The 26,952-nt window shown below is 39.3% G+C and overlaps 1 protein-coding gene across 3 annotated transcripts in view; it reads left to right on the top strand.

Annotated features, from left to right (window-relative positions):
* Positions 1-26,952, top strand: part of arhgef28a (Rho guanine nucleotide exchange factor (GEF) 28a) — a 385,900-nt gene that overhangs the window by 88,279 nt on the left and 270,669 nt on the right. For all 3 annotated transcript variants that reach the window (XM_073048304.1, XM_073048303.1, XM_073048302.1), the window contains exons 3-6: positions 2,651-2,798; positions 6,310-6,603; positions 10,148-10,331; positions 15,845-16,022. In XM_073048304.1, the coding sequence (XP_072904405.1) occupies positions 2,651-2,798; positions 6,310-6,603; positions 10,148-10,331; positions 15,845-16,022 (804 nt within the window). The remainder of the gene's footprint in view (positions 1-2,650; positions 2,799-6,309; positions 6,604-10,147; positions 10,332-15,844; positions 16,023-26,952) is intronic.

Raw genomic sequence — 26,952 nt, 5'->3', positions numbered from 1 at the left:
TTGTAACTAATTTTCTACTCCAATACCATTTTTCAGCAACATCCCCATATCCTCTGATTCCAGTGATATCCAGAAATCCGTCAAATTCTCTTTTGAATGAACTTCCACAGCCTCTGAGGTAGAGAACATTGAAGGTTCATTTTCTTCTGTGTGAAATGTTTCACCTCATCTCAATCCTCAAATGACTTTCTCCCTTCTGGGTGGATGCCCTGGTCCTCAATCAAGGAAGACGTCCTCCCCGCCAAGTTCTTTAAATCTCAATTAAATCGCCTTTCATTCTTCTAAACTCTAGAGAATTAGTACCAGTCTACACCATTCCTTCTTGTATGGCAAACTTGCCAGACTGCAAAGGATAACATTGTGAAGAACTTTGAGTGAATCTTTGCTGCACTCCCATGATAGCAAGTAAATTCGCTCCTGGGTTAAGGAGACCAAAATTCTACATAATATCTCACCATCATACAATTACAATAGACTGTTTTGCTCCCAATCAAACCCTCTCTGAACAAAGACTAATATGACATTTGCTCTCCTAATTACTTATTATGCCTTCATGTTGTCCTTCAGTGACATGCTTGCAAGCACACCTAGGTACCTTTAAACAACAACTGTACTTAATCTCTCACCAGTTAACAATATGCTGCTGTTTTTTTAATATAGAGAGCTTTCTTTATATGTGCTGCATTAGATTATTCATATTTTTCCACATTATATACCATCTATCATGTTCTCCCCTAATCACATCCCCTTGAAGTCGCTCTCCATCGTATTCTGTCCTCACAATCGTACGTGGTTGAGTATTATCGCCAAACTAGGAAATATTGTTTCTGTGAGCCACTTTATTTAGATTGTGACTTGCTGAGGCCAAAGCACCAATCCCTGTAGTATCCCACCGGTCAGTCAGAGAAGGATCTATTGGACCTTTTCTCTGTTTTCTAACCCATAACTTATTCTCAATCCATGTCAGTCTGTTACCCACCAGCTGTGTGCTCTATACTCTGGCAGTTACCACATATCTAGACCACTGGACTATGGACAGTAGCCCCATCCACAGGTTCAGAAAATAAGCATTCCATGTGCCTTCCCTCCCAACCCAAGACCAAGTCTTCAGGTAACACAGTGGTTCAACTGTGAGAAGTGTTGTCCACTCCTGCACTCACATGATCCAGGGCCGCTCTCCACCGATAGGCACTCAGCTAGCAGCTGAGCACCATTAACAGCCTTGAGATACCTCTGTGAACTCCACATCATGCTCAACGAGAATGTGAATAAATTGCTCCTTCACACAAACAATCTGATCAGCCAGTCATGTGGCAGCAACTCAATGCATAAAAGCATGTAGACTTGGTAAAGAGGTTCCCTTGATGTTCAGACCCAACATCAGATTGGGTAAGAAGTATGATCTAAGTGACTTTGACCATGGAATGATTGTTTGTTCCAGGTGAGGTGGTTTGATTATCTCAGAAAAAGCTGAACTCGTGGGATTTTCCTGCACAACAGTCCAGGGTTTACAGAGAATGGTGCGATAAACAAAAAGAAAGTATCTAGTGAGTGGCAGTTCTGTGGGTGAAACGCCTTGTTAATGTGAGAGATCAGAGAAGAATGTTCAGACTGGTTCAAGCTGAGAGGGAAGGAGCAGTAACTTATTACAACAGTGGTGTGCAGAAGAGCATCTCTGAATGTACAACACATCAAACCTTGAAGTGAATGGGCAGAGGACCACAAACATAACTCGGTGGCCACTTTATTAGGTACAGGAGGTATACTGAGTGTGTATACTGTCCTGGATCAACAGTGCATTATGCATTTATTGTACATTTTGAAAGCACTAAGGATACATTATAATCCTTGCCCTCTAATCCAATGCCAAGACAGCCCAGTTGCTTATATACTGTATCATTAAGCATTATATATTTCATAATATTTTCTGAAATAATTGTAAATTTTGACAAACATGCAGTACTTCACATAGGTAGATTTATTGTACAAATGTTGCTCTGTTTTCTGCATAACAGTCAATCTCCATAGATTGCAACCTCTGAACAACAATTGAGATGTGTAATATTAGCTTGCACAATCTCTTGCTGCTTTTACAAGACAACAAATGTTGTCTAATGTCCCAATTCTGACATTCTGTCAATACCAAAGTCAATGACTCCTATCACCTCCTTCCACAGTAAAGTGCCCTGCTTTCATGGTACAACATTGATGTTTATAGGATATACTTATGGAATTACAATTCTCCCACCCTCTATACTCGTTCCCTTTTGTGTTAGAACCATATGGGTCTCAAAGATCACTGTGATGTTAACCCAAGATACAAATATTCCCTGATGGTTCTGATAAACAGTATCCTTGAGCTCCAGCAAGTGTGACCATAATCAAACACTTTTTCAGATGTACTGTGGAAACTTTGGCAAATATTATTATGACACAGAGATCAGTCAATAGCCTGACACCCAGTAACAACCAATAGAATAAGAATTTCAATATTTGAATGAATGAAATTGGCTTGACTTCAGAGGGATCTCCAATTGAAACTGTATGCAAGTCTTACCATAGGTACAAATTTGTTGTTTTGTTTTTGAAAATGATTCCTTGTTTTCTGATGGTTTCTGTAATCAGATACTATTTAATTTTTGTTATCCAGGGGCAGCAGTCAATATTAGCAGTGTTTGAAGAGACTTGTCTCTTACCTGAAAATACAGAATTGTACTTCATTTATGAAGGCTCCCGCCAGATGCATGTCACTGTGGCTCAGAGGCTGGATGCTAGGACACTGAAGTCAGTAATTCCAGGTAAGAACTAAGAAACTAAATGAGCAAATTTATTCATAGAGTTATACAACATGGGAACATTATTGGAACACAACTTCCACATAATCCAATATTATTTTTATTAGGCGATATTGAAGGGATAAAATCGAAACCCAAATTGAATAAATATCAGAAAGAATTCATAAAAATTGCACTGGCAGTAGCCAAAAAGGCTATTGCAGTTACTTGGAAATCGGATTCATACTTAAGTATAGATCGTTGGAAGAATGAAATTTCCAGCTGTATTCCACTTGAAAAAATTACTTATGATTTAAGAGATAAATATGAAACATTTTTGAAAATTTGGCGCCCTTATTTACAAAAGACAGGATTAAATATATAGGTGTTCCGAAGATAAAATAATTGGTTATTTGGGGAAAGAAATAAATATATATACTAAAGTTATTACGAACTCCGTGGAGCATGTGGGGATCTTCCGATATCCAGGCACTCTTTCTTTCTTTCTTTTTTTATATAGGGATGTTAGGGGGGAGGGGCTAAGGGGAGGGGGAAGGGTATATATTTTTTTTCTTTCTGTAATCATTTGAAAACTCAATAAAAAAAAGTTTAAAAAAAAACATGGAAACAGATCTTTTGGATCCCCAAGTCAATGCAACTGCTAACCATCCATTTTTACACTTATCCTGCCCTAACCCACATTCTTCTGCCATCATTCCCTCCAATTCCCCAAGATTCTACCATTCACCTACACACTAGGGGCAATTTACAGCAACCCATTAACCTATCAGCCTGCACACTTTAGGGCTGGGAGAGGAAGTTCATGTGATCATAAGAAGAACATGCTAACTCCTTGAAATCAGGAATGAGGAGGACAGGGTCAAAGTCAAAGTGAATTTATTTCACTTTGAGGCTACTCTATTAACAGCTGCTTGTTAATCAGCCAATCATATGGCAGCAACTCAATGCATAAAAGTAGGTTCCGTTGGCATTCGGACGGAACAGTAAAATGGAGAAGAAATGCGATCTAAGTGACTTTGACCGTGAAATGATTGTTGGTGCCGGATGGAGTAGTTTGAGTATCTGGGAAACTGATCTGCTGGGATTTTTGTGCACAGCAGTCTGTAGAGTTTACAGAGAATGATGCGAAAAACAAAAAAACAATACAGTGAGTGTCAGCTGTGTAGGTGAAAATGCTTTATTAATCAGAGAAGTCAGAGGAGAATGGCCAGACTGGTTTAAGCTGACAGAAAGGCAACAGTAGCTTAAGTAACCACATGTTACAATTGTGGTGTGCAGAAAAGCATCTCCGACTGTACAACATGTTGAACCTTGAAGTGGATGGGTTACAACAGCGGAAGACCATGAAGATAAACTCAGTGGCCACTTTATTAGGTACCTCAGGTATCTAACAAAGTGGTCAGCATATACTACCTTGAGATTCATTTTCTTGCAGCCATTTACAGGAAAATAAAGAAATACAGAAGAATTTTTGAAAAAAAAATATATATCAATAAAGACTGAGAGATAACCTATGTGCAAAAGAAGTCAAATTGAGAATATGAATTGTAGAGTCCTTGAGCATGAATCTATAGGTTATAGATTCAATTCAGATTTGAAATGAGTGAAGTTATACAAACTGGTTCAGGAGCCCAACAGTTGTAGATAATTTCACTCATGTCAACTCTGAAGTGGATTGAATCTGGTTCACAGAGCATTGGAGCTGTGAGACTGAAGTTCTATTAGCTGTGCCACAGTGCCACTCAAAGTTACTTAAAGTATATTTTAATAGTATTCGCACAAACCTCGCATTTAAAATTATAAGTAAGTTGAGAATGATATTCTGTTTCTTTGTGACACAAAGCAGATATTGAGAATTCAATATTTTTGTACCTAACTTAGTTCATGCTGTGCATTTTAACAGGTTGACATTTATTGGGCATTTATTGCAGCGTGTCAGACTTTCCAGACAGTATAAATTCCTCTGGTATTTAGCTTATCAGGAAACATAAACTTGTAAAAAATAATTCTCCATGGTAGTAAGTTTTAGTAGTAATTTTTATGGTATTTTCACGCACTTGGGTAATTTTAAACATTTTTTAGAAATGATGTGTTGCTAATAGACTTTCACATTGATAGCAGATATGTATACTGATTTGCATTTGCACAGTTCACATATGGAACATGTGTGACTGGAAAGCTTTGAGAGAAGAGACATTCGAATTGGGGGGGAAAGAATTGCTTTATTGGCTTGGATCTTCCAGTTTCTAGGGAGTACCCAAATTCATCTTTCATTTAATCAGAGTGTCAACTGCCACTTGGAAATTGGCTCCTAGTCCAAGCTGATCAATGAGACCTGTGCAATCCAGGGCCTTGTCTACTATAAAAAGCAGATCCTGAGCACAGAGCTGCTGTGATAATTGGCTTATACTACTACAAAATTAAACAAAATGCCAAATATTTATATAATTGAACATTAAATATTTATACAATTGAACATTAAAACTAAATAAAAAAATAAAATACCTGAAACAACATCAAAAATATCAGTTCTTAATCAGAAAATTACGTAAATCGCTATCTCTCTTCCCTTCTCCTCCATGGCAGTTCTTTATTATTTAATTGATCGGACTCACTGGTCTTCTCCCGGTGACCACATGGGCTTTCTCCGGGTACTCTGGTTTCCTCCCAGCAGTCCAAAGATGTACCAGCTAGTAGGTTATTTAGTCATTGTCAATTGTCCTGTGATTAGGTTAGTGTTAAATAGGTGGGTTGCTGGGTTCTCTGGCTCGTTAGGCCAGAAGGGCCTGTCTCCGCTGTATCTCGAAATAAAAAATGCCACCAGGTTGGAGCTTATCCAAATGGAATATGAGGTTTTGCTTCTTCATACTCCGATTGGCCTCATTGTGGCAGAGAGGAGGTCATGGATGGGCTTGTTGGAATGGGAATGAGGAATGGTATCAAAATGGTTGGCCACCAAGAAATCCTTCCTGTTGCAGATGGAGTGAAAGTGCTTGTCAAACCAATCTATATTGGGATGTACCGATGTAGAGGAGGCCACACTGGGGACACTTGATGAATGGTCACAGCCTGATGGCCAACTGGTCCTGATGTAAGGTCTTAGCCTGAAACATCAGCTGTTCATTTCCTCCCATAGATGCTGTTTGACCTGCTGAGTTCCTCAGCATTTTGTGTGTGTTACTCAAAATCTGACAATGATTTGGATGCGTTTCAGCCATTCCGAGGGACATGGCATAGAAAATGTTGATAAGCGACTCTTACTGCTTCATCATATAATTCCATGGAACCTCTAACTTCACACAGTGAGTCAGAAAGGGGTTTGGTTTAGTATATGTGCGGGAAGTACTGAACTGCAGTGTCACTTCAAGTTACCTGGTTAAGTCTCTGAAATTCTGTTTGAATCTACAATCTTCGATTTGGCAACAAACAGAGTTGACATCTAAGTATGATAATATATATTTAATCCTGTGTTAGAGATCTAGAGTTTAATATTTATTCTTGCAATTTGTTGCAGGCCATGACATTTTGGAAAGTGTTACAGTTTCTGCCTGCCTGTACACAGAGAGACATTTGGTATCTGTCCTTGGGTGTAGTCAGATTACCTATGTTCAGGATGTCGCTCACAAGCTAGCTCAGTTTCTGATCGGAAGTGTTGACACAGTCACTTGCACTAGTCACCAGACTCTGCTTGAACAATTTGGCCTCACGATAGAGGCAATGCAGTCATTAGATGAGAAGATGACGGCAGCAGTTGAACACTTGGAATTACTTCCGTCTTGGAATCTCCTTGGAAAGTGGCCGGAACAAGGTAACTATACATTCAATCTTTGGTATCTTACATGATGTTATTTTATGTACCTGACTAGACAAGTTTTTAATTTAAGTTTCATGGATGTTGATACCATCAAAGGCTGGTCCTGTAAATGCATTGTAAAAGATTGTACAGTACATCATTAGCAAAGTACTTTTCCCTAAAAGTTATTATTTGATTCCTGATTTGTTTGTGGGTTTAGTGATTTGATGTAAAATAGAAGAAAAGACCAGTAATCCATTTATTCAATATCATAACATAATAAAATCAAAACTGTCATTTAGTCGAGGAGTTTTAATTGCTTACCCTTCAAACTGTTGATTTCAATGCTACAATAATTGGGTGAGTTGTTAGGTAATAAAGCTAAATATTATCCATTGAATATCTATTTAATTCTTATCATTTTTGAGAAGTAAGTACATTTTGTGTTAATATATTTATGACAATATTTTAGTTCCAAAATAGCCACTAAAAGTTCTCATATTTCTTTTAAATCACTCTTTGAATAAGTAATTTAACAAACAACTTGTTGACTCTTGGGATTTGTCTTGTGATGTTTAAATCTAATTAATTTTTTTCTAACGAGAATAGTGTGTCACTTGTTGAAGAAAATTTTAAAACAAAATTTTCAAATTTTACGTAGTATTTTAGCTGAAGCAATAAGATAAATACCCATTGCACTTATCAGTTTGGTGAAGTATTCTATGTGTTGATCCACTGAGGTGATTTTTGACACTGCATAAATAATTGTCACACTATTGGGTTTGTTTTGTTATTATGTAGTGCATAATTAATGTGTCGTAATTATTATGGAAATCATTTTGTCGTGCGTCATAGCGTTGTCTTTGCAGTAGCATTCCTTGTCCAGTACTATAGGAAAATTCTTTCATTGTTTCTGTCTCATTGTACAATTTAATTCGGTCTGATTCCAAGAATCTCCAAGCAATTTGTATAATTTGTTGGGATAATTAGAATGAAAGCTTTTTGGTCTTGTTTCCATTCATGCATGGCTTTATTCAAAAATTTAATTAATGCACAAATATTAACTGTAGCTTAGATGCTGCCAACTGCGCTGTATAAAAGTACCAAGAGACATTATGGGAGTGTTTTAGAAGTTCAACAAGCTGCTCGCTCGGATTGTATCCCAGTCCGTTTTCAGGAAAGCAGTAGAAGTGGTTGTAGAGCTCCCTGACCAAGACCACCTCTGTGAATTGAACCTCCATCTTCCTGATTGCTAGTAAGTCTTCTGCAGGTCTTAGAATGGTTCGGAAGTAGAAAAAAAAATTGCATTTTAGCAGTTTTTACCTTTCTGATAGAACATACCTTTTTACAAATTACTTTTCCAAGTAATATTTCACCCCAGCGCAGAAGGTAAAGAGTAATAACTCAGCGGCTTACTCAGCAACATTAACAGATGGTCTTAACTCATTGCTTTTAGACTGATAAGGGGTACATTGTAAGCATATTCATTTTGTTTTCTTCCATTTGAAGATTTAAAATTTGTGGCATAGCAGGGTACTATCTTACATTGTACAGCAGTAACTGCTAGAAGTGTGAATATGGGGTTTCGTCCAGTCACTTGGATTAGATAATGACCTCACATATGTTTAGTGAGATTGGATATGTGCATGAAAAGGGCAGATGCCCTGATTTTTAAAAAAGATTTTTCAAGTTTATGTTATATGGATGTAGTTTTCAATGAGGGTTTCAGTCCATTAGACCAGACTTTAATTCATCACAATGAAAGTATATTTCACAAAATAATTGATAGTGATCCTTTTCAGATTGTTCACATTTTCTGACAGAAATTTGTTGAAATTTCCATTGTAAGATAACTAAAAATATTAATTGAAAATTTGCTTGAGCTTCTAAGTGGAAGTTTATTAAAATAGGCAGAATATACCAGATTGTACTTGTTACACATTCATGTTTTGTAACAAATTTGAAGGAGATAATTTGGCCCATCTAGTCTTTGCCAGTTTTTAGGGCAATCCTATGAATTCTGTTCTGTTCTCCCTATAGATGCTGCCTGGCCTGCTGCGTTCCACCAGCATTTTGTGTGTGTGTTGCTTGAATTTCCAGCATCTGCAGATTTCCTCGTGTTTACCTTTTAAATTCTGTTTCTCTGCCTATTTCCCTATGACCTACTCTCTTTCTGGTGCATGGAGTTAGTTTCTGAACGGTTTAGGAGTCTGGATTTGGTGGTTAGTTTCTGGGATAGCAGGCTCACTATTCCAAGTAATTGTGATAGTGTTTTGAGTAGGGGGCTTGCTCGTGTGGTTGGTACCTGAGGAGGAAGGTGCTTGTGTCCTGTGACTGGTGCCTGTGTGGAGCTGGTGAGGTGATTACTGGGTGGGGGAGTGGGGCTGCTCATTTTGAATGATTGAAATCAGAACTGGAAAGCAAGTATGTATTAAGTTGCAGTGAGGTGGAGGTCTGGAGACAAAGGGAATGCCTGTGATTGGGTACAATAAATTGGCTGACTGCTTTTTCAAAATGCCTCTTTTTTTAGTCACAAGGGTGACTCTGAATGTCCTCACACTTGTCATATTCATTCTCTCCTCACTCTCCCTCTTGGTCTGCACCTTCAGCTTCTTGAATGCTCTGAAGATGTCCACCATAAACTGAAGGAATAGTTTCTCATCTTCCATCTGCTCTGGGGACTCAGCACTGAATTTCAGATAATGCTCCACTGATGTGGCTGTACCTTTCTGAATTTGCTTCTTTTTGCCTCTCTTCTGTCTCTCGCTGCTTGTTTTAAAAGTAATTGTTATCTTCTTGACCCAGTCAGTGTGCATTGTATCACAGACCTTCTCTCAACTGGCCCCCTTCTCTGCAACTTGAAACATCCTTGCTTACTAAAATTTTCTATTTTGACGAAGGCCTCTTGACCCAAAACATCAACCCTATTACTTTCCTAAATTAATTTTCTTGGCGTGCTGAGTGATTTCAACACTTTTGTTAAACGGAACTTACTCGCATTGGATTCCCAGCAAAGGGTGGTGACCTGCCAAAGCATCCCCCTTTAAACTGTGTAGATGCTGATCCTGCAGTACTACGAATAGGAGTCAAACCTGTGAGCGGATAATGTCAGATTCACTTTGGACTATTTTGACCAGATCTGAATGTGAAAACAGCTCACCTGCACAGCTAACTGTAAAGGGCGATAGAATTGAATGGCCAAGGAGAGATACAGCACAGAAAATATTCTTTCAGCCTCCCAAGGGAGCGTTGGCCATCAACCCCAACCCCAACCATTGACTTTTTTTTTTGTTTTGGTGTAATTTCTAACCTTGCAAATTGGATCCAGGAAATAATGTGATTGTTTTGTTCTCTTGGAAACAGTGATTTCCACAGATGTTGAGTGATCAAGTACACTAATGCTTTACTAGTTTCATGTAAAGTTGTGTCCAACATCTAGATCTCATGAAGGTCATTGATCTGAAATATAACCACATTTCAGTCTCCACAGCTGTTACCTGAGCATTTCTCAAGCTTTTCACTAATCTTTTATCCTGACTTCCTTATCTTTATCTTCTAGAGCTAATACCCAGAGAAACCTTGCTACATGTTTCAGTGAGATTGGGCCTTTATAAATTCTCTGAGTTCCTGTTGTGCAAGCCTGGTGGAATCCAAGCTGTGGTGATGCCAAATGAGGAAGGGGAGACACCTGTGGACTTGGCATTGCAGAACGGGATGCAGCATCTTGCTGACTATTTCACAGAGTAAGTACCTGATGTAAGGTGAAAAATACCTGGTTTTCGAATGTTTGTTTTTGCTCCCTAATTATAGACCTGTTTCAGATTTGTAGAATTCCAGTTGTGAGTGCTGCGTTTTAGATATTGAATGAAGGGGGAGTGCAAAGATTGTTGCATACTTCTGTAGGATGTTGCGGAAAATTGTAGAATTAAATATCCAGATTACAGTAAATGTTTTAGTTTGTGTGGTGTAGCTTTGACATTTAGGATGTGTAGTATTGGTTTTCTTTTCAAAGGGATTAAAATGGGAAGACAGTCAGAGTGAATTAACTCAATTTGTCCTCTTTCAATGGTATTACAATTCTGTTACTAGTCATTGCTTATCCATTCCTGTGAGTCTCCCAATTCAGTGTAGAGATTATTAAAGGGGCAATAGGAACATCACTGCCAAGAAATTCTTCTGTTTCTTCAAAGATACGTTAAAGTAACGGTGGGGGAGGGAGCTGGAACAGTTTCTCGAGGGTAAATACAAATTTTGTTAAAGGCCCCTAGTAACCACTTTTTGTTGTACATTCCATTGGAGTTGTAATTGCGAATACAACCCTTCTAACCAGTCTCCATATAATAGAGCTTTGGAGAAAGGGAAGTGTGAGGTGATCAGGCAGGCAGGGGTATTGGTAATTTGATCAGGGACTTGTAATTCATTGGCAAAGAAGGGGTATGGATGGTGGAATCTACACCAGTTCAAACTTGGTGGAGGCAACTACAATCAGATTAACACTTAGGAAATCTTCAACAACAGGGTAGCCAGGCTTGGTTTCCTTTATCCAACAGGAAGGCCAGTTTATTTTGAGTGGGCAGTTTATGAAAGAATCTTGCACGTGACTTCAGCACATTACATGCCACTTGGCATTACTGTGCCTGGTCAGTGACTACTGTGCTTTTTTGACAGTAGAGATGAGGTGTTAGGAATTTATATGTACACATAACAGTCATTCCTGTAAGATGAAAATAAAACATACCTGGAAAAAGAATAGAACATGTCTTTGAAAAGAATATCTAGCTGTGTTCCTTGGCAGAAACAACAGAACAAAGAGGTGAATTCTATTGTGCATGTTTGCATGCAGACTGGGTTTTGGGACAGGGTGAAGATGGCACAAGCAAACAGCTACAAATATCTCTGGGTTAGAAGATATGTGCTTTGATGTTTTGGGAAGAATGACTCTTTCCTTTGGATCTCGGCTTCCAAATATGCTCAGATAACTGGGACTATTTTTTTCTCGCTGCTTGTTAACTAAGTTATAAGGTAAGGTAGTTTTACTGAACTGAACAGTGGAAGAGTGTGATATGGTCAGTGACAGCAGAAGAAATGTCTTTGATGAAGATAAATTTAGTGGTAATCTGATCCATGAGGTTCAAGTATAAAGTTACAGGAAAGATTTGGGAAGCTTGTTTTCAAAGAAGTGGGTAAAGTGATTAGAAGCAGAAGAATGGTTTGTTAAGATGGAGTTCAGGAGGTTTTTTAAAAAAATGATTGTAGCGATTGTGCAGTTGAAATGAAGGAAGATACTTGAAAAGCTTAGAGTGGTAGCTAGAATGAAATTATAGCAGTGTTTGGGCTTTGGAGCCATAAAGAGTGAACCTGTAGCAAGGCAAGAAAATTGTGATTGGGAATAGAAGTGGCAGTAGAGTTGAGCTGACAGTAATGATAAGAAGTCAGAGTCAATTTGCTTCCAGTCTGATCCAGGAGAAGAAAACAATTTAATCAGAGGGGAAAAGGCCACGATGTCTTTTGATGTAGTTTAGACATGCCATCGTGGTTATACTGGTTTAAGTTTGAGTCCTTGGGTCTCATCATTGGGAATGTTCCAGGGGTATGAGCAGGGAGCAAGTTTTATGTGGAGCCTTGGCATCAAATAAGCTGAGGGAATGGTTCAAAAGTTGATCATTGGGCTAGATTGTGTTGAGAACCTCCAGCTGGGTCTATAAAGGATTGTTAGTGGCATGGCTCAGAGAGCTTATTCTAGTTGCATGGATAAACATGGAATGCAATGGAGTCACATGTTGATGCATCTGCATCTTGCATTGGCTGTGGACTCACTTTTGAGTCATTGACATTACAAAAGACAGTGAAGTGGCAAAGGATGTTAAGCTGCTTCTCTTAACCACAGATGCTGATTGAACTGCAAAATATTTTCAGCATTTACTATTTTTACTTCTGTAATGTAGTGATCAAAGGATTTGGGTATTCCATATCTGGACCTTTTACATCACCCGTGCAACTGTGTCGGACAGGAATTGGAGCAAGTAGATTGGGAACACTAGTTACTGGGTGAACCCACACGTGGCATGTGCAAATCTTTTAAAGACTTGCTGGATAGAATTTGGGACCAGTATTTTTCCTTGAGCATTGGATGACAAAAGATGTTGTAAGTGAAATATAAAAGCAAAAAGGAAGCATGTTTACAAAGCTGAGATTGGACTAAATTCTTGAGGAATATAAGGGAAGCAGGAACAGACTTCTTAAAAAAAGGAATCGGATGCTAAAAGGAGCTGTGAAATGTTTTTGCAAGTAGTATTGCAAAGCATTCAAAGATATTTTGTGCAAAATGGCATTTTGCAGAAAATCCCAAGGGATTTTATATTTTAAAAAAAAGGACAGTTGAGAAAAAGCCGAGAACACTCCAGATCAAAGGAGGAAATTTATACTCGGAGTCAGAATATGTGGGTGAGGTGCTAAATGACTATTATGCATCAGTATTTGCCAAAGAATAGGACATGCATTATAGTGATATCAGGGAGTGGCTTGTTGATATTAAGAAAGAAGTGATGTTGGATTCCTTGAAGAATATTATGGTGAACAGATGCCCAAGGCCTGATGTGACCTATTGTAGGATATTGTGGGAGAAAAGGCAGAAGACTGCTGAGGCCTTGACCGAAATCTTTGTAATGTCTTCAGCCACTGGCAACGTGCCAGAAGACTGGAGATTTGTCTATATTGATCAAGAAGGCTAATCTGAAGAATCCAGGAAATTATAGATCCCAAGAGTTATACATCAGTGGTAGGGAACTTATTGTAGAAGATTCTTTGGGACAGGATTTACTCACATTTGGAAAGGTGTGAACTTATTAAGGATAGTCAGCATGGTTTTCTGTGGGAGACATCGCGAAAACTCTCATGGTCCCAGAACACATTATACACTATCAGGAAAGTTCACCATCACCTCTACTTTCGGAGGAGGCTGAAGAGGGCTGGACTTGGCACATCCATACTTATGTCACTCAACAGATGTGTAGTTCAAAGTTCAAAGTAAATTTATTATCAAAGTATGTATGCTGTATAGGACTCTGAAAGCCACGAAAGAAAGAAGATCATGGAAGCCATTTACAGAAAAACATCACCCCTATAGGCAAAAAAAATCAGCAAATGGCAACAAGAACATGAATCCCCATGCATAAAAAAAATCATGCAAACAATGACAAGACCATCAATCCCCTATGTGCAAGAAAAACCCCAAATTGAGCAAATGGCAACAAGAAAGAATGAGCAAAAGTAGACAGTATCTTAGTAAGCTGCATCACTGCATGGAATGGAAACTGCACAGTGACAGACAGGAAGGCTCTACAATGGTTAGTCTAAACTGCCCAATACATCATCAGTACCAGTCTATACGCGATCAAAGATAGATACAGGAAGGTGCTGAAAAAGAGATAGTAACATCGTGAAGGATCCCACCATGGACTGTTTGTTCCACTCTCATTAGGGAGGAGACTATGTAGCATCCACACCAGGACTTGAAGCAGATAGTTTCCCCAAGCAGTAAGGCTGATCAACACCTCTACCCATTAACCCATTCTTCTCATCCCCAACCACCAGTACTTTTATCATTTCCTGTCAGTCATCCAATGTACAGACATTCGTCTGCCTGTCACTTCACCGTCATACAATCAATATAGGTATACAGGTTATCTTACGTATTTATATTTATTATGTTTTTATTATTATTATGTTCTTATTATGTTTCTTTATGCTGCATTAAACAATCTTGAATGATTGATGAGGGTAAGATAGTGGATATTGTCCACGTGGACTTCACTGAAGCATTTGATAATGTAGGCTGGTCCAGATGATGAAGTCACATGGGATCTTTGGTGACTTGGTAGGTTGGATTCAAAATTGGCTTGGTCATAGAAGACAGAGAGTAGTTCTGGAGGGATTTTATTCTAATTGATGGTCTTTGACCAGTTGTGTACCACAAGGATCAGTGCTGGGACTCTTATTGTTTGAAAGATATGTTAATGATTTGGACAAAAATGTTGTAGGTCTGGCTAGCAAGTTTGCAGATGACACAAAAATTGGTTGAACTACGGATTATGAGGAAGGTTATGAAAGGCTGTCGCAAGGTTTGGATTAGTGGAAGAGTTGGGCAGAGAAATGGCAGATGGAGGATAATCCAGACAAGTGTGAGGTGGTGCATTTTGGGAGGACTTATAGAAGAAAAATATACAGTAAATGACAGGACTCTTGTAAGCATTGATGTACAGAAGAATCTTGGGGTACAAGTCTACAGCTCCCCAACAGTGGCAGAATAAGCAAAAAGAGTAGTAAAGAAGGGGTATTACGTGCTTGCCTTCATCCATTGGGATATTGAGCATATCCTTTGGCAAATCATGGTTGTAGTTGTATAATGAGTTGATCTGCATGAACAGTATGCAAAAGGAGCTCTTCACTGTATTTTGGTACATATGACAATAATAAGCCAATAAACTTTGGTTAGGCCCATTTGGAGTTGTACGTCCAGTTGTGGTCACTGCTTTACAGAAGGATGTGAAGGCTTTGGAAAGGATGGGGAAGAAGTTCATCGGGATGTTGACTGGATTGGACTGTATCCGTAATAATGAGTGTTTGGATAAGTTTTGATTCTTTTCTATGGAGAGTCCGAATCTAAGGGGCAATGTGAAGTATATGAATTTATAGTGGGCATAGAAAAGGGTATATGGCCAGTCTTATTCCCAGGACAGAAATGTGAACTATTGGAAGACAATACTTGCTAGCACACACTGTGTCATAGCCTAGTCTTATCTGTCCTTTTTAAAATACATTATGTCAATTTCTTCTGAACTAAACTGTATCTGGCATTTTCTGCTCATCTTATTAACTAGAGTCACTTTGTCACAAGCACAGAAGCAAGCTCTTCGGCCCATACCTACTTACTGCATATTTAAGGTGAAAAGGGAAAAGTTGAAAGAAGATTTACAAGATGATTTTTTTTCCTATACACACGCAGTAGTGTCTGGAAGGTGCTGTCTTGCATGGTTTTGAAAGAAACCACGAGGCATTTAGACAAACAAAGGAGCAGCCAGGGAGCAGAGAGATATCGATCTTGTGCAAGCAAATGGCATTAGTGAGAGGAATAGGCTCAGATAAGCGTTCAAAAATAGATTAGCTTTACTTCTCATATGTGCACCAAAACATACAGCTTTGTTGGGAAGGTGGGTGCATTGAAATATTTCATAGCCTTTCATTTTCTCCTTCTCAGTCTCCAGAATTCCCATGTCACTCCATCATCTGGAATCTGTAAGACTTTTGGTGACAGCTACATACTACAGAATTGCCTTAAGGAACCAAATACTTACACATTGACCATGGAAAACAACAGAAGGCAATCCCTTGAGACAGATATTCTTCTTCTGCGCAGACATATACAGGAGAATACAGTAAGTTGAAAATGTTTTCTTGGCAGTTCAAATCTATTGGCAATATAAAATGAAATATAAGTATTGTGCTGTCTTCCAACTGGTGTTGGCAATTGAAAACTGCTATATCTGTGATCTAGACTGTATAAATCAGAATACAGTTAGAATAAGCACGACCATAATGAAATAAACTATTATTAGTTCCCGTTGTGACCTACTTTTTTTTGATAAATATTATGTTCATTGTTCCTATTTGCACGTGCTTCTTGGTGGAACATTTTCTTGTTATCGTCCTGTGGAGTATCTTGGACTGGTTCACTTAGAAATATATTCATAGTTTGTTGTTGTAGATATCAGAACGAATGCTTTTGTGTTGTATTTTTAAAAAAATGACATGGAAGCATTTCAAACTAACATTGTACATCAAGGCAGAATGAAGACATTTGGAGAGTCGCCCAGCAATTTAGGAAACATAGGTGGAGGTGGATAGGTAGAATATTTTATGGAAATAACTCCAGAACATTCTCCTCCCTAGTTGACATCCAGGATGCCATTAATGGATGTTGGGATGGTCATGGGTGCAATGGTGTCATCTATTCTTTTAGATAGGCACATGGAGGGAGGGAAGTGTTAGATTAATCTTGGAGTAGGTTTAACGGTCAGCACAACATTGTGGGCAGAAGGGCCTGTTCTGTGCTGTACTGTTCTACATTCTAGGTTCTATGTTTATGTGGGAAGGGGTGTATCAGAGGCAAGAACTGAAGAAACAGTGAGTATTTGGGAATGGGTAGTGCCTGGAAGAGGTTACAGAAATTAGGATGCATTTGAACATGAATATTACAGTGTGAGGACTGGTTGCTCATGTACGTTAACAAGGATGGGGGCAAGGGAAGTTGCTGTAGGATTGGATATTGCTAATGATTTAGAATACAGAGGATGAAGGATGGGAGTGTGACAATGAGAGCATTGAAATAATTGTTTCTGGATGCTCTGAAACATGTTGGGCAAGGTTATAAAGGTGGAAATAAACTTACTGAAGAGAAGAAAATAAGAGATCGGAAGTTTATCTTGACATCACCTAAAAGTCTAAAATTGGAAACAGTCTGGTAGAGCCATTAATCGTAACCAGGGACCAGGGAATAGAGTGCAGCATTTGTGAGAGGAAGGCGTGAGTGAGGGTGAAGGTGTGGATTCCTGGAGGCAAATGATTTTCTCTTTCTCTTTCTCAGATACTTTGTCTCCACTGCATTTCTTCCCAGGATGAGGCTCTTCTTTCTAGGACATCTGAGATGTCCACCTCCTTTAAAGAATGGAGTTTCCCTTCCTCCACCATTGATGCTGACCTCACCTGCATCTCCTCCATTTCCTGGACATCTTCACTCCCCCCATCTTCTGACCACCTTAACGGAAATAAGAGTCCCTCTTGTCCTTGCCTACCACCCCTTGAGCTTCTGCATCCAACAAATCAGCCTCCACAACTTCTGCCATCTTCAAAGGGAACCTACTACTAAACACAACTTTACCTCCTCCACCACTCTCTGCTTTCCACAGGGATTGTTCGCTCCATGTTTCCCTTGCCCATTTGTCACTCCCCACTATTCCCCCTCCTGGTACGTATACTTGCAGGCAACAGATACACTACACTTGTTCATTTACCTCTTCCCTTACCATCTATCATGAACCCAAACAGTTCTTCCAGGTGAGGCAACACTTCATCTGTAGGTGTTGTCTATTGTATCCAGTGCTCCAGATGCTGCCTCCTCTACATTGATGAGCTCTGATGTAAACTGGGGGACAGCCTTGTCAAGCACCTCTGCTCCATCTGCCAAAACCAGAACTTCCTAGTTGCCAAACCTTTTAATTCTGATTGTCATTCCTGTTCCGACATGTCGTTCCATAGCCTCCTCTTTCGCTATGATGAGGCCACCTACAGGTTGGAGGAGGAACACCTCATATTCTGTCTAGGTAGCCTGCAACCTGATGGAATGAATATCGATCTCTCCTTCTGGAAATTTTTCCCCTCCCCCTTCATCTTTTTCCCATTCTGGCCTCTTACCTTTTCTCCTCATCTGTGTATCATCTCCCCTGTTGCCTCTCCTCCTTCTTTTTCTCCTATGGTTCACTATCCTCTCCTATCAGATTCTTTCTTCTCCAGCCCTTACTTTTCCCCACATGCCAGGTTAACCTATCACGTTCTAGCTGGCTCTCCATCCCCTCCCTGCATCTTTTTATTCTGGCATCTTCCCCCTTCCTTTCCAGTCCTGAATAAGGGTCTTGGCCTGAAAAGCCAACATTTTACTCATTTTCATAAATGTTGTCTGACCTGCTGAGTTCCTCCAACATTTTTGTGTGTGTTGTTCTGGATTTCCGGCATCTGCAGATTTTCCTGTGATTGTGACAATACCAATTTATTTGTTTCCAAGACTCTTCTGACACTAGCAATGTTTCAGATACTGATATCATAAGTATTTATGTGATGATTTTCACACACAAGAGTCCCTAAAGTTCAGAGTATGATATGGGGGGAAAAACCCATCCAGTAAGCGACAGTTCTGTGGGTGAAAATGCCTTGTTAATGAGAGAGATCAGAGGAGAATGGTCAGACTGGTTCAAACTGACAGGAAGGCGACATTAACTCAAATAACCAGACATTGTAACAGTGGTGTGCAAAAGAGCATCTCTGAATGCACAACATATTGAACCTTGAAATAGAAGGACTACAGCAGCAGAAGACCATGAACATACACTCAGTGGCTACTTCATTAGGTACAGGAGGTACCATATACGACATTAATGCTCCCAAGCCTCTGAGGAAAGATGGAGAGGATTGCAATAACCCCCAATATGTTTTTAAAAAACAGTGACTGGTACATTTCCTCAATAGAATGTTATTGCAGTAGACTTTTTTTGGCTATTGGCCTGCAAGTTGATGTATTCACTAGGCTGCCCCTGAGTTCTGTTCTCTCCTGTTCTTTGCCAACTTTGGGAATTAGGTGCCAGCAAGCAGCTCCTAACATAGGTGTCATTACAATACAGATTTTGTAATACGTGGCAAATGTTGTGTTCTTGATTACAAACTATTTGCCCTCTATTGGACCAGACAGTGGAAAGTCAAGTCACTTTTTATTGTCATTTCGACCAAACTACTGGTACAGTACACAGTAAAATCGAGACAACGTTTTTCTGAACCATGGTGCTACATGGAAAAAATACAAAAACTAGACTGAACTATGTAAAAGCAACACAGAAAAAAACTACACTAGACTACAGACCTACCCAGGACTGCATAAAGTGCAGATAACAGTGCAGCCATTACAATAAATAATAAACAAGACGATAGGCACAGTAGAGGGCAGTAAGTTATGGGTTGTTGCTTTTAGTCTCTACCCCTGCAGTTTAAAGGAAAAAGCAGAGAAGAGAGCAGAGAAGATGAAACACATGATATATTGTAGCAGTAAGATAATGATCATAAATACCACAATTCATAAGCTATTTAAAGGCCATTTCAGGATTGACTAGAATGTAATACTTTATACTGTAAATAGCCAAATAATCAGCATATAGAAGGGTGATTGAAAATCTTAATGAGTGATACCACAACAACAACCTTGACTCAAAGTCAGCAAAACGAAAAGCTGATCATTGGCTACAGGAGGAAGAAGATGGAGGTCTATGAGTCAGTGTTTATTAGTGGATCAGATGTGGAGAGGGTCAGAAGTTTTTAAATTCCTTGACATTAACCTATCAGAGGATCTGTCCTGGGAACAGCATATAAATGCCATCAGAAAGAAGGCATGATAGCACCTCTACTTTCTTAGAAGCTTTCATGGATTTGACAAGTCACCTAGAACTTTTACAAACTTCTATAGATGCACAGTGGGGAGTGTCCTATCAAATTTCATCACGGACTGACATTGAAGCTGAAGCTTGCTGCAGCCACCGCAAGAGCTCTGTGGGGAAGGACCATAGTATAGGGCTCTTCCTTTACTGGGTTGGGTGAGGATGCCCCTGAATTATTATAGTAGTGTACCACCTCAGCATGGGGGGGTGGGGGGCAACATGAGTGGCAGTAGTGCTGTTGATTAAAAAAATGTAATGGAGCGCTACTTAATGCATTGATCTATGAATGTAAGTATGAAAAAGCATTGCATGGTTTATTCTTGTAAATAATTTTTATTATTATAAATAAAGTTTATTTTGATTGAAAAAAGTTTGTCTTTTGTACATCGGTTGTTTTGTCAGCCTCTGTGTATGTTTTTTTTGGAGATTCTATTGTATTTCTGGAAATGCCTGCAAGACAATGAATATTAAGATTGTATAGTGGATTCTGGTTAATTAGGACACATCGGAATCATTATGTTTTGGCCTAATTAAGTGGCAGCCCTAATTAGCTGAATTTTCATGGAAATAGTTAAAAACCTATCAAGAAGACAAACTACAGTTTAACTGAGTAACAAATTATGTATTTAAATGAAGTACATAACAAATTAGAAAACTATCGATGCCACTACAGTACTATAAAACTGTGTATTGGTTTCTAATAGTTGTCGATAGAGGAATTCATCCAGTGTACACTGCTGTGTTCTTTTGATTGTAAATGAACAAAATTAGTACAGACACATAGTGCATTTAATATGCTGCCTTCATACAACATCTTCAATGATTGCATCCTCTGAATCTTCATTTTCATTGTAACATTCAAAGTGACTGTTGATACCTTCATATTTTTCGTAATTCCTAACTTGTTGAAGTATTGAAATCATTTCATTTTCACTCCCAGTCAATTCTGGCATCTCCAAGCTTAAATGCTTGAAATCACAATGAGCGAAATAGTTCTGAATTGTCTTGCTGCTTATTTCTCGGCAAGTGTCAGTGACAAAGATCACTGTTTTTTGAGCACAAACACATGCCACAGACATTAATTACAAACCTGTTTGCTCTAAGCACAGGGTCTTATCGGCCACAGCAAGTGCATTTGACAGATGCTAGTTAGAAACTGGCATCAACCTCCTGCCCCAAATAAATGAAGGGAATCCTGGCTATTTTCACAATTTTTTAAAAGATTTGTCCCAAATAAGCAGCTGCCCAATTAACTGATGGCCCAATGAATTGAAATCGACTCTATATGGTAACGTAGACATACTTGGATAATAAATGTATTTGGAAATTAAAGAAACCAAGATGTACAGGTTTGTATAATTTGTATATTTTTTAATTTTGCTTTAAGGGCCCACATTTTTAGACTAAAGAGGAGGAAGATCAGTCAGGTGAACATGGTTATTCGGTGAAAGCAGGTTCACATTTGCTTTAAGGCTCTTATGGTTGAATGACTTGCCGGCACTTGTTGGCTCACACATACAGAGTGACTGGAGGTTTACCAGTTCCAGTGGATTAGACGCCCAAAGAGTAATTAATTTTAAGTTGGGGGGGAGGAAGAGGAAATGAAGGAGGTAACCCTCCTTACAATCCTACTCTTTCAGAAACAGACTAAGAATATAGAGGTTATAATGGGGCTGGTGGACCGTTGGGTGGAGTATCACGTGAATCAGTCGCAGGTCCTCAGCTATTCCTATTTTATATTAAGGACTTAGATGAAAAGGTAATGTAAATTTCTCATTTTCTTCTGACATAGTTCCATTTGGGCCATGGAGTCAATGCTTGCTTGCAGGACAATCTCAAGTCTCCACTTATCTCCCATTATCATCTTCTCTCTCACATGCAAGACTAGATGAAAAGGAGAATTGTGAGGGCAATATAGAGTTAATCCAAAGGAATATAAGAAGTTTATATGAAGCAAGAAGGTGACAGATAAAAAATACAAAATTCCAGATTTTGGTAGGAAGAATAGAGAATCAGTATATATTTTTTAAATAGTGACAAACTGAAAAATAATTTGGTGTTTCATGAGTTGCAGAAAGTGAACTTGAGGTACAGCAAGAAATCTAGAGGGCTGTTGACATTTAGGTCTTTACTGTACCAAAATACGGATCTCTTGAGATTGTACAGGGTGTTGGTGTGACCTTATTGGAACCACTTCCTGCAGTTTTGCTCTACTTATCTCAAGCATACATTTACTGTGTGAATTTTTGCTATGCTGAGTCCAGGATCGATTCAGGTACAGAGGAAATGTCAGGGGGAAGTTGCTTACTCAGAGAGTGTGTGGAATGGGCTGCCAGCGATGGTGGTGTAGGCGGTAACGATAGGGTCTTTTAAGAGACTCCTGGATGGATACATGGAGCTTAGAAAAATAGAGGGCTATGGGTAAGCCTAGGTAGTTCTAAGGTAAGGATATGTTCGGCACAGCTTTGTGGGCTGGAGGGCCTGTATTGTGCTGTAGGTTTTCTGTGTTTCTGTGATTGCTGGAATGAGAGTGCTGTCCTGCGAGGGGGAGGAGAAAGAATGAGTGCTGATCTTTTTGAGTGATTAAGCATGGGGAAACAAGGGGAAGTAATAGAATAGATAGAAGCAGGTTATGTCCTCTGGCTGGAGAATCCATAATTAGGAGTAGTAGTCTTATAAAACGTTAGGATTGAGAAGGAAGAGATTTTGTAATAAGGCATTAATAGTATGTCATTGATAGGCCTCTTTGTGGAGGTTGGGGGTAATTGAGTTTTGGATTCTTTGGGATTGGGAATAAATTAGACTTTGAAGCACAAGGTACATCATGATTTAATTAAATAGCAGAATCAACTTTATGGGCTGATCCTGCTTTGAAATTTTACTTCTTTATGAAAACAAGTGTTATGATTATAAGTGGAAATTAAAAGTCAATTAGAATTTAAAGGTATACCTTCTGACTTCTCTGTTTAGACAGATTTGCTTTTTACCATATTCCCATGGCCTTGATGTTCTTTGGCAAATTGATGTGCTACAGCAGGCTAATGAATTTTTTTTGAGGGCTGGTGCAAAATTCCACAGTACATTCGATTTATGTCTAATCGAATCAGCCTTGCATGATTAGCAAGTTCAATGACTCCTAGTCGCAATGCACCATTGAGAAGCAAGTGGGAGGAGTCAGTTTGTGATTCTTGGTCTCTTTGGCGATAAAAAGGGGTTATGCTAGGAGAGAGGATTTGAGGAAGTGCAGAAAGGACAAGGGTATTGGTGAGAGTGCATAAGCAAGATAACAGTAATTTATAACTCGCAGACACATCCAGTGACTAATGGCATTAACATAAATGTTGAATTATAAAAATTGTCTTTGAACCAGAGATTAGAACATACACAAAGTAGGCCACTCAGCTTCTTGAGTCATGGCTAATTTGACTGTAATTTCAAATCTACATTTATGACTGCTCCCAGCAACCTTTCACCCTTTTGCTTAGCAAGAATCCATTTACATTATTATCATTGCCTTAAAAATATTCAAAGCTTCCGCCACGCTTTGAGGAAAGGAGCTCCAGAAAGACAAACCCTCTGAGAAAACATTTTTCCTCATCCTTGTCTAAAATGGGTAGTGCCTTTCCTTAAGCGTACAGGAATACATCCTCTTTATATCCACAAGAGTTTCTGCAGATGCTGGAAATCCAGAGGAACACACACAAAGTGTTGAAGGAACTCAGCAGGTCAGGCAACATCTATGGAAGTGAATAAAAAGTCAACATTTTGGGCAGAGACTCTTCATCATGACTGGAAAGGAAGGGGGAAGATGTCAGTATAACAGGTGGCGGGAGGGGGAGGAGGACGATCTAGAAGGTGAGAAGTGAAGTCAGGTGGGTGAGGGAGGGGTAATGAGGTAAGAAACTGGAATGTGAAGGCAGGAAATGCAAAGGATTGGAGAAAAAGGGATCTGATAGGGGAGAGTAGACCATGGGAGAAAGGGAAGAGGCCAGAGTAGGGAATAGAAGAAGGAAGGGATAGGGGAAAAAATACTGGAAGGAGAAAGCAATGTTCATGCCAGAATGCATTCCAACTCTTTTTGTGCTACATTGATATCTGGTAATGTCATTGGCAGTGTAGCATAGAAAGAGTTGTGGAGCATTACCAGTGAAGACTTGGAACATAGACTATTCCACACAGCTAACAAAAAGGCAGGCATAGCTGGGGCCCATGTGGGTGCCCATGGTTACCCCAAGTTTGGAGAAAATGGGAGGTGCTGAAGGAGAAATTGTTGAGGATGAGGACCAGTTCCACCAGATGGAGGAGGGTGGTGGTGGAGAGGAGTTGAAAGTTGTTGCAATTGAGAGCATGTGGAGCACCTCTGCTCTATCTGCAAAAAATGGAATTTCCCAGTGGCCAAACATTTTAATTCTACCCCCATTTCTGATCTGACATGTAAGTCTATGACCGCCTTCTGTAATGCTGAGGCCACTCTCAGAGTGGAGAGGCAACACTTCATAATCGTTCTAAGTACCCTCCAATCTGATGTCATGAACATCAATTTCTCTATCCAGTAATACTTTCCCTCTCTGTTCTCTTTTCTTTTCCTCACACTGGCCTCTTACCTCCCCTGGTGCCCTTCCTCCTTCCCTTTCTCTCATGGTCCACTCTCCTATAAGATTCCTTTTTCTCTAACCTTTTTGCCTTTTCCACATCACCTTTCAACTTACTGAATTTCTCCTCCCCCACCCATCTGGCTTCACCTTTCACCTTCTAGCTTGTCCTCCTTCCTTTTTTATTCTAGTATCTTCCCCATTCCTTTCCAGTCCTGACTGGAAACATTGACTGTTTATTCATTTCTTTTGATGCTGCCTGACCTACTGAGATCTTCCAGCACTTTGTGTGTGGTCCTCCACATACCCACCCCTATGGACCTCGATTGTTTCATTCGTTGCCTCTCACTCTTATAAATTCAGGTAGACACAGCAAACTGGTCCAATCTTTCCTTGTAAACTGTTTCCAAAGCCTTGACATATTTCTTTAAGTAAGACCACAAATGTATGCAGTGCTGCAAACACGGTCTCATGATTGTTCCATGTAAATGTAGTATAGCTTCCTACATTTGCTTTGAATTCCCCTCACAATAAATATGAATGTTTAGTTAGCTTTCCTAATTGCTTTCTATACCTGCATATTAACTCTCTGCAAGTTATACATTGGGTCACTGATCCCTTGCATTCCAGACCAATGCATTCTCTTACCGCTTTTAAAAAAAAATCCTGCAAGAATAGACAATTTCAAATTTTCTTGAATTACACTTCTGTCTGTCAGAAGTCAGAATCTTTGCCTAATGTGGCCTCCTGATGTCTAGAGCACAACTTACTCTCTTATCTATATTTGATACATTTAGTTATTTACGTATTAAGATGCAGTGCAGAATAGGCCCTTCCACCCAGCAATCCCCGGATTTAATTATAGCCTAATCACAGGATAATTTACATTGACCAATTTACCTACCAACTGGTATGTCTTTGGACTGTGGGAGGAAACCAGGGCACCTAGAGGAAACCCACGCGGTCACAGGGAGAATGTACAAACTTGTTACGGGAATTGAACCACTGCGCTACTGTGCCACACTGAATTCTATCAATCAAATATTCTGCACCTTCATCCAAGTCACTTATATACGTTGGGAAAAAGAACTGAGACATCGGTGCTGATCCCTGAGGTACACTGCTTGCCAACCAGAAATGACTCATTTACGCCCACTCTCTGTTTCTTGTTAGCAAGCAATATTTGATCCATGCCATAATATTACCTCCAACATCAGGAGCTTTATTTTTACTTTGCAATGACCTTTAATGCAGCACCTTATGAAATAACTTCTGGAAATTTAAGTAACATAATTCCATGTCTTTCTGTATTTACAGCAGGTGTTACTTTAAAGAAATCCAATGAAGTGGATCAGCATAATTTCCCTTTCACAAAGCCGTTTTGACTTTCCCTAATGAACTTTTCTGTGTGCCATAGGCCCCTGTGGCACAGCTGCTTTAGCTCGCACAAACAGTTTCTGCGTCTGTCGATGACCCACTATTGCCGATAAATAACCCAGGAGTCACACCCTAACATAAATAGTATGCCATTGGAGGTCTCTGTGGACATTTGGGGTCCACAGTTCAAAACAATTTAACGCTATTGTCCCACAGACTTAGGTGAACAAACTCCTACTCCTCGGTCTAAATACACCACCGTGCAACTGGGTGTGGGACTTCCTCACTAACAGACCTCAGATGGTGAGGATGCATGATATATCATCAGTATCTGATTCTGATGTGCAGTTTCTGCTGAAAATGATGTTTGAATGGGAATTTATAAAATTAAAGTTGCTTTCTTTGATGCCTCCAGCATGAGGAAAAGTACTTTTTGATAGTTCTTTTACTAAGTTCATAATTGTTAATATCAACATTTTAATGGTTGATGCCATGTTCAACAGGGTAATTAAATAAATGGGAAATTGATTTTTCCACTTAATTTCCACCAGTCAGCTAATGGTGGAAAATGGTAAATTGCTGAGATTAGTAATACCGACCAACAAGGAAACAACTGAGGAAAAAAATCCACGAAAATTTAAAATGCCTTCCCCATTCGTACCGAATAATATATCCATTGAAATATTATTCAATCATTAATCATCCAGCATTTGAACTCTTATCTAACCTCTATTTGGCAGGCAATTTTACAACACAACATTCCTGCTAACGTAATTAATTCAGTGCTATTAGGTACTTAATCTAATCATAACTGCCTATCAGACATTTTTACTGTAAGAATGCAACTTTTAGTTTAGTTAAAGTTACTGAACACCATTTAATATCTACTTATCAATATAGTATACTAGAAAGGAATAATATATAGATGAAGTGTTAGAGCTGAAAGTAATTAATTCCTGATGGGAACAGAGTTTCTAGCTGTTCAAGTGGTGATATCCTCATCCGTGATCCACAGCCTCCTCAAACTTGGACAGTTCTGCATAAGCTAAAGCAATGAATATGCTGGATGGTGGTGTAGTGGCATTCGCACTGGACTTTGAGGCGAATGGTCCTGGTTTCGAATCAGGCCAGCTCCTTGCACA

This window comes from Hemitrygon akajei, chromosome 6, assembly GCF_048418815.1.
Source record: "Hemitrygon akajei chromosome 6, sHemAka1.3, whole genome shotgun sequence".
NCBI classification, from domain to species: domain Eukaryota; kingdom Metazoa; phylum Chordata; class Chondrichthyes; order Myliobatiformes; family Dasyatidae; genus Hemitrygon; species Hemitrygon akajei.
This window is presented reverse-complemented; position numbering and strand designations above follow the sequence as displayed.